This window comes from Gavialis gangeticus, unplaced genomic scaffold (genome assembly GCF_001723915.1).
Source record: "Gavialis gangeticus isolate Ggan-Ray unplaced genomic scaffold, GavGan_comp1, whole genome shotgun sequence".
Classification (NCBI taxonomy): domain Eukaryota; kingdom Metazoa; phylum Chordata; order Crocodylia; family Gavialidae; genus Gavialis; species Gavialis gangeticus.
In genome coordinates, this window is record NW_017728973.1 from 5,110,371 (window position 1) to 5,119,023 (window position 8,653).

General features: G+C 43.0%; 1 protein-coding gene across 1 annotated transcript in view; it reads right to left on the bottom strand.

The window, feature by feature from the left end:
• Nucleotides 1-475: 475 nt before the first annotated feature.
• Nucleotides 476-8,653, bottom strand: part of ZPBP2 (zona pellucida binding protein 2) — a 24,319-nt gene continuing 16,141 nt past the window's right edge. The window contains exons 6-8 of the mRNA XM_019505176.1: nt 7,583-7,668; nt 6,263-6,440; nt 476-1,270 (exon numbers count right to left, since the gene is read on the bottom strand). Coding sequence (XP_019360721.1) covers nt 1,173-1,270; nt 6,263-6,440; nt 7,583-7,668 — 362 coding nt within the window. The 3' untranslated portion in view covers nt 476-1,172. The remainder of the gene's footprint in view (nt 1,271-6,262; nt 6,441-7,582; nt 7,669-8,653) is intronic.

Below are 8,653 nucleotides of genomic sequence, written 5' to 3' on the forward strand. Positions count from 1 at the left end.
GACCACTTTCAGCCCTCAGGAGTAAGTTCCAAAAGACATTAACATACACAGACTGCTTCTTACTGCATTATAATACATTACATTTCTTTTACAATCAATCTACTATAATACTATATTTTCTGGCATACAACATGCATGTCCCCCACATTAAATATGCACCTTGTTTTTGGAAGGCAGAATGTCAGAAAAAAGATGTTTCCAGAGTCATGGGTGGCTCTGTGACATAGAATAACTTCTCCTGGAAGCATGAAGGAATTGTCCAGGAAATGTGGTATCTCAGAAGACAATTTGGAAGAAGTAACAGGCAAAGGAATTCCCTGGTGCAGCAGAAAGCTCCTGCTGCCTCACCCAGACCATAGCCTGAGATACCATACCTCCTGGGCACTCTTATGTTCCCAGGAGGACTTACTCTTTGTCACACAAGGTTAGGCCCCAGACCCTTGCAAGGGCAGTAGCAAGACTATTAGCTCTTTACTGTAAGTAGTTCTTCATATAAGTTCCTGTAAATAACAGTGTTCACATCACAATCCTCATCACAATACCACCAGTTGCTCACTTGCTGCTTCAGGCATAAGCTACAGTGCTCAGCCAATAGCTGTGGCTATGAGAGGGTTAACACAGGACTTGGCCCTTTAAGCTTGCTGAGTGGGACAAGCAGCAGCCATCTGGGCAGCTGCATGGAACACCCAGTGTCTTCAGACATGCTTCTTCTCCAACACAGAAAACTTTCCCAATTAATACAGGCACCCCAATTTTGGGAGACTGATTTTTGGGGAAAAGGTGCACGTTGTATATGAGAAAATATTTATGTCATCTGTATGAATTGCTTATGGCTCTTTATTTTAAAGTAATTATAGTTTTGTAGCTGTGTTCACTGTCCTTACAACAAACCAGATACTTTTCATTAAAAGCTACATATCAGTGCTCATAATTGTTTTCAAATCCTTTTCTTCTATTTAATTACTTCATGCCTGATCATTTTATGTTAGACATTTTTAGAATATCCAGCCACAGCTAGCTCTTAAATACAGAGTAGAATTATATGAATTATGAAATGATTTGCTGTTTAACTGTAACAGTAAAAGCTCTATTTGTTAAAAAATGGACATCACAAAAGAATAATAATGCTTTCACAACTTTTCTTCAGTTTTCCAATTTCTATTTTAAGTTTATTAGCAAGATTTAGCTCCATAGTATTTGATTCGAATGTTTTTACAAATCCGACAGGTTATTTCATTGTTTGGACTATATGTTCCAGGGTCACAAACCACTGCAAATCAAACAAACACATATTAGTTCAGTCAGATGTCCTCTGCATTACATTGTATTGTGCACATTATGGCATTTTCAATCTTTGATTAATCATATTCAGTAGATCAAATGCAAGGTATTGCACCTGGGAAGGAAGAACCAGCAGCATACCTACAGGCTGGGGAACTCCCTTCTTGTCAGCACAGAGGCAGAAAAGGATCTTGGAGTCGCTATTGATTCCAAGATGAACATGGACCGACAGTGTGGGGATGCAGTCAGGAAGGCTAACCGCACCTTGTCATGCATCCATAGAGCAGGTCCAAGGAGGTGATCCTCCCCCTCTATGTGAGATTGGTCAGGCCACAGTTGGAGTACTGTGTCCAGTTCTGGGTGCCGCACTTCAGGAGGGATATGGATAGCATCGAGAGGATCCAGAGGAGGACCACTCACATGATCAGGGGGCAGCAGGGCAGGCCCTACGAGGAGAAGCTATGGGACCTGAACCTGTTCAGCCTCCAGTAGAGAAGGCTGAGAGGGGATCTGGTGGCCATCTGCAAACTTGCCAAGGGGGACCAGCAGGCTATGGGAGAGTCCCTATTCCCCCACGCACTACCAGGAGTAACAAAGAACAATGGCCATAAGTTGACTGAGTGTGGATTCAGGCTAGACATCAGGAGGCACTACTTCACAGTCAGGGTGGCCAGGACCTCGAACGAACTTCCAGTGGAAGTGGTGCTTGATCCTACCCTGGGGGTCTTTAAAAGGAGGCTAGATAATCACCTAGCCGGGGTCGTTTGACCCCAGCATTCTTTCCTGCCCATAGCAAGGGGTCGGACTTGATGATCTGCTTAGGTCGCTTCCGACCCTACCAACTATGAAACTACACCATTGTTTGCCTGCTGTGTATTTCCCATGGAGTCAAATGATTATGCAGAGAGAAACAACATTGCTGAATTGAATCTACTTTGTATCAGTTACTGTTCATTTCATATTACATTGCTCAGTAGTGTAACTTATTGTGGGGACAAATGGGTTATCAGCCCCAGACAATGATTCAGAGGGGGTGCCAGAATGGCATCCCACACGGAGCCCACAGCATCACCACCACAGCTCACAGAGCTGTAACAGCAGCCCATCCCACTGTCACCCCTGCATGAAGGGTAAATGCTCGCTTCACCTCTCCCATCCTGGCCCTGCACAACACTCAGGCACCAAAAATTTTAAGTCATGTCCCTGACATTGCTGTATGCCTATAGTACCCTCTGGGTAGCTCTATCTAGAAACTATATTAATTCTGCTGAGATCAACATACTCTGCTTAACTTCATAGCAAAAAGAGCCTGAGCCAGGACTACTGAATCAGACAGTATGGGTTAAATTCTATTTCACTTTTACACTCCTAAGTGGCACTAATATAGATCTGTAAATGCAATTTTGGCACTTATGCAGAGTTTGGATTTTATTTCTACCTTCAGAAACATAGTATGGCCCAATGATATGCGTCTCTCCCAGGAGGAGGGCCCTCCCACCTTTAGCCCCAAAACGTAGCAGTTAGTGCACTTCCCCTAGAAATGGGAGACTTATGCCCTAGGTCTTTCACCCAGAGGGATTTGAACTTGCATCTCTCACATTCCAGCTAACCATTGGATAATGAGTTAGGCATTTCCCAAAACACTCGTCAGCTCTCCTCTTGAAGTAGGCTTATTGTGCATCAAGGAGGCAAAAACATGTGGGGCCAGATGGAGGCATGCAAATTAGAGGAAGGGTGGCTCAGTGAGATGGATGCTGCCCTGGAAAAGAAGGGGCCTTGAGCTCTTGCCCCTGACCCAACAGCTTTTCTGCACCTTTGTAGATATTTTTTGTCCCACTGGGGATAAGAGCCATGGCTGGAACACATTTCCATCTAGGTCAGCATCCATTTCACACAACCACCATCATTGTAGCTTAAATGCTTACTCTTTCCCCATGTCTTCCCCTCCTGGCTGTCCAAAGAAAAGGGCTATACAGCACACTAACCAATGTGGGGTGGTTAGTCTTTTTGGCAAGAATGCTCCACCTTGCCGCAAGTCCTACTCTGATCCCTGTCCCCCCAGAGGCATACTTGAGTTTGCACCATGGACTGCCAGAATGGAGGCAGTGGGGCTTGGGTCTCTGACCTCATTACAGAAAGAAGTTGTGAGAGGAGGTGTCAATGCCAAGAACCAGGTTAACCCTTCCTTGGTCTTAAAACCAATGTAATTTTATATGACAATCAAGGATCCAAAGCCCTTAATTTAGCAGCAGCTATGGGGCCAGGCAAGTCTCAGCTTGCCTCATGGCAGTGACACTTCCTCTCACAGAAGTGTCCTACTACTGCTCCGCTCTGCATGGCCAGGGACTGGCACCCCCTGCCTCCATTCCAGTGTCCACTACCTGGGCTCTCATTCCACACACAGTGGCTGCTTGTGGCACATGCTGTGGGTTGGTCACCATTGTTTTACTACTTTGCATTTCTTGGGTTGAGAATTAAAAAGAAAAATTAAGTAAAAGCATGTTTTTAAAATATTTTAAAGAGGTTGGGAAAACCACTGGTCACGCATGGGGTCTTTGGTGAGGTCTCAGGGGTGGGAGGTTCCATGTCCCTTGTAAGCTGCAATAGCGTTATTATTTTATGGCTACACTTGTAACAGGCAGCCTTACCCTGTGACAGTCTCAGCAACTCATAAGCCTGCATCTAAAGATATTTTCAGTGATGGGCTTGCCATGTGCCCAGTAACAGTTTCAGGGCCTACACTTCCCATGGGACAGAACAAGCAGGGCCCTGCCTTCCTGACAGGGTGCTGCCTTGGAGGTGATACCAACTAGTATCATCTCCATGCCCAGGGATGGAGCAACACTGCATGGCCTTATAAAGTGGCATCTTCAGAGACCATAATACCGACAATGTGCCTTGCACCCTTGGGCAACTGCATGCCAGAGGCTGCTTGCAGGGTGTCACCAGGGTCTCTTAGAGCAGCCTCCATCCTCTTCCCTTTAGCAGGAACTCTCTTAATGAGGTTACCCTTAGCTGCATTCTCAGGTCCCAACTGCTGTAATCATGCAGGTCCTGGTCTGGAACTGGCAGGCTCAGCTGGGTCCAGGTAGAGATGTAACTAACATGTATTCCACCCTGGGCAAAACCTGTCTGTGCCCTGAGGTGGGGGATGCTGAGCAACAGAGTGCAGGGAAAGGAAAGGAGGGCAGCCAGTCTTATCTGGAGGCAAAGGCCCCAGCAGCTGCTGCAGTTGAGTCCTGTATCTGGCCCCTCGAGCTGGACAGCAGTGGGCTGTGTCCTGCACCCAGGCCCTCTGGCCAGGTGGCAGGGATGGTATCCTGCACCTGGCCTTTCAGCATGGCAGTGAGAGGCTGTTGCAGCCCTGCCCTCTCTGCCAGGGCTGAGTTCTCCATGGAGCAGGTGAGCAGAGGCAGTACTGGTCTTCCCCTCCTCTCTTTGTTTACAGCCCTGCCTCTGCTTCAGCCCCAAACCTACCCTTGCCTCCAGCCCTCTTTCCTTCACTCCTACCAGCCTTTATGTGCCACACACAGTGGTTGCACATGCCATTTGTGGCACTCATACCACATGTTGATCAGCCCTGGTGGTGCCCATGGCCTGGTAGTTAAAGCACTTTTCTAGGAAGTAGGAAATGCAGGTTCCAGCCACTTCTGGGTGAAGGGAGGCTAGAACCTAGGTCTCTCATTCCATGAACAAGTAACCTGACTGCTAGGCTATTGGACTGAAAAATGAGAGAACCTCCACTTGTTGTGTTTTTTCTGTAATTAAAGTTTTGGGACTTAGACAGTCTTATACATGTAACTAGTGATGTGTATGGCCAGAGTGCAGCCTATTGAGTTGCTCAGTAGGAAAATGCGGGGAAAATTGCAGTTATGCAACTGCAAATAGAATCCAAACTGCGCTTAAACTCCAAAAATTGCATGTACACAGTTAGGTAACTACCATTTATATGCATAAACATGAAATAAGCTTAGTCCTAAGAGCTCAATCTAGGTGCCAGAAAAGCAAGTAATCATGGGTTTAATATTAACTTTACATTGCTTAACTTTGACTCTACATACATGCCTACAAACCACAGATAGTAATGTCTGCCATGATTAATAGATATGACCGTCAGAAATGACCAGTGACATTTAAATGCTTCTATGGAAGAACTGATTTTTAAAGTAAAATCTTTTAATAAACTGCATTTGCTAAATTAATAGTTAATTATTTCAAACCAGGCCCTCTTTAAAAAGTTAGTCTTTTCAGTGTGTGCTGAAGGTTAACACACAAAAATTCTGTCTCACTGATACAAAAAATAAAATCAAGAGCTGAGGAACTTTTACTGAAAAAGCCTTACCTTCAGCTACTCTAATTTCAGAATTAAATACTGCTAGCAAGATGATCTTTGGAATAATCTAGCATTTTAAAAACAATAATAATACTATTCAAGTAACAATTTCTTGTTGACTCTATGAAATGTCCTAAACTGACCTAATGTGAGGAAGAGAAAGATATTCAACTATATTTCCATATGAGATAAATGACAGTGGGCGTTTCTACACGAGACGCTATGGCTCATTGCTACAGCACCACAGCATTGCCAGGCATGAACCATGATAGCAATGCTACAGCGCAGTACCATCTCATGTAGACGTGCCCACTGTCATTTATCCCATATGGAAATGTGGTTAAATATTTTTATCCCATATGGGGAATATGGTTAAATATCTGTCACATAGACATGACCAGTGGTGATAAAACTTAATGCAACATGAGATATACCAAATATGGCTGGCACCCTTACCTGTTTCCTTTTTAGCTAGATTTAGCACCTGGAATTCTACTGCACGTCACCAAAGAATGAACATCAATAGAATTATTTTTGTCACCAATATTTAAAAATATAACTGGTAGAAAACAGTAAGCAGGATTAACATGCAATAATCCTTAGGCTGCTCACTAAACAAAAAAGGATATGTAAGTATTTTATAATTACCACAACAACTAGCACAATCACTGTGGGTGACATCATTTTTTCCAAAACCTGGTCGACAGCTGTCAATGCGAGTAACTTCAAAACTGTGGTCTATATAATGTATTGCAGGTATATTCTGAAACTCATGCTTCAGAACAAGAGGTTGTTCGTGGAAAAATTCTTCAATGAGATCTCTTGCCTAAAATTTAGAAATAGTGGAATGATAAATATAACAAAGTGGTTTTCTTTCTTTTTCTTCTTTTTTTTAAAAATACACATCTTTAAATCCTCTTTGTTCCTGAGATGCAGGCTATGCCAGGTGTAACTGTTCCTGCAGTGTTCCTACACTGAAATGGAGTCATTTTATTGGCTTCAGTGGGCCCAGGATCACATGCATATGAAAACACCATCCAGTTACATATAAAAAAGAATGTACTCTAGGTCATATGTAAAACTATATTCTAGCTATCAATTATAATCCAAAAGTCCATGTTCCAAGAAAATTAAAATAAAAAAAATAATACATATAACAGTAATAAACCTTTGTTGGAAAGGGAGATATATACACATCTGATAAATAATTTCAAATCATGATAATTTCATATTTTAGAAAGTAAATGTATCAGAAACATTAACAATGATTTCTCCTTTACAAGTTTTGGATCAAACTGACATTCAAAGGAAGTTTTCTATTTTGAGCTGAGTTATTTAAAATCTCTGCATCACTTCATATTGCTGCTAAATTCATAAAATTTTGGTATGGCAGGATTAAGATGAATCAATATGTGTAGATTACTATGCCTGAAATTCACTCTAGCATGAAAGGACCATGAGAAGCCTTCCACAACTTTTAAACTTTCCTGGCCTACTGAACACAATTATGGGCAGCCCAACCCAGGTGCAAAGCAAAGTACTCCGAGGTAAAAAGTTCTGTGGAACCTCTACATATGCTGCATATTAAGGAATACCCATCCATGTAATGTGATGTAAAGAGGGTCACTGGCTGATAGATGAAGAGAAAGGAAGAGCCACTGGTTTTTTGTTTACTTGAATCAATTGGGTCACTGCTTAAAGAACTTGAAGAAGTCATGGATATTTTCCTAATCTTAGGTGGAATAATGGTACCAAAGTACCACACTACCTGTGGGTTGGTGGAATGGATTCCTTTTCCATGATGCTCTTTTTAGTGTCCTCCAAAAGCCCAATTATTCAGGCTTTCTACACAGAAATGTTAATTTTACTTCTAGCGAGGTTTGTAGTATACAGTTTACAAAAAGAAATCTGTTTTAGAACGTAGAATATTCACAATTATTTTTGTTATTTTTGCATTACAAATATCACCTTTTGAATTCTCCTGTTGGTTTCATCTTCACAATCATAAGAAATCTGACGGCAAACTGCTTCCCATCCTGGGGCAAAAGGATTTACTATAAAGAAATGGAGGTAAGGTACAGTTCATCATACATATGTTGAAGAATTCAATACAATTAAGTATCCTAAAATTAATCTTTCTTTTAGAAATTTACTTTACAGAGCGTTGGGCATGTTTACACATTAATTAACATGCCTTTGCTACTGTACATTAAGTTTAGTACCTCTAATGAGGTACTAGATAAAGGTGCAGTAGCTGTGCTAATGTGCAATAGCAAAGGCAAACTTTTTCTGACACTTAATGTGCTGTAGACTAATTCTATTGAGCATTAGTGCATTAGCATGGTTTTTGCTGTGACGTGCTAAACTGCTGTGGAATAGTCCACTGAGCAATAAAGCGTTTTGTGTAGACACAACCACTGATATGCAAATTCCAATTGCCCTACTGCCATTTCTTTATCTTCATCTAATATTAGTTTTGTGCTACTGGACATGACTCTAGAAGCCCTTTCAATTTTATCTTAGCTTTGTAACAAATGATAATTTCCCTACACTTGCTTATGTGGTAAGTGGGTGCGCCTACATATACAATTAATGTGCCTGAATTTTCTGTGCAGAAAATTCAGGCACATTAAACTGCACCCAGGCACATGTTGTGTGCCTGGGTCGGGAAGAAACTAAGCCTGACAGGATGGCACTGGAGGCAGCTCTAGGCTGTCATGGGGCACTGGGGGTCAACCCTGAGCTCTGGAGGGTGGAGGAGAAGCTGTCTCCAGTTCTGGGGGGCAGCTCCAAGCAGCAGGGAGCTCAAGGCTATGTAGGCAGTGATAGCCCAGTGTCCTGGGCTAGCGGCAGCAAGCTGTGCCCCCTGCTCCGTGCCTCTGGGAGGCTTGCCCTCGCATAGCCCCGAGTGCCTTGGAGCAATATGGCAGGGGAAGGGGGTGTTAGGCAGGGAGTGGGCTGCAGGCAGTCAGTGCAAAGGGAGGGCGAAGTTTGCCTGGTTTTCCTCACTCCATGCCTGGGAGCCGGGCAGCTGCAGCT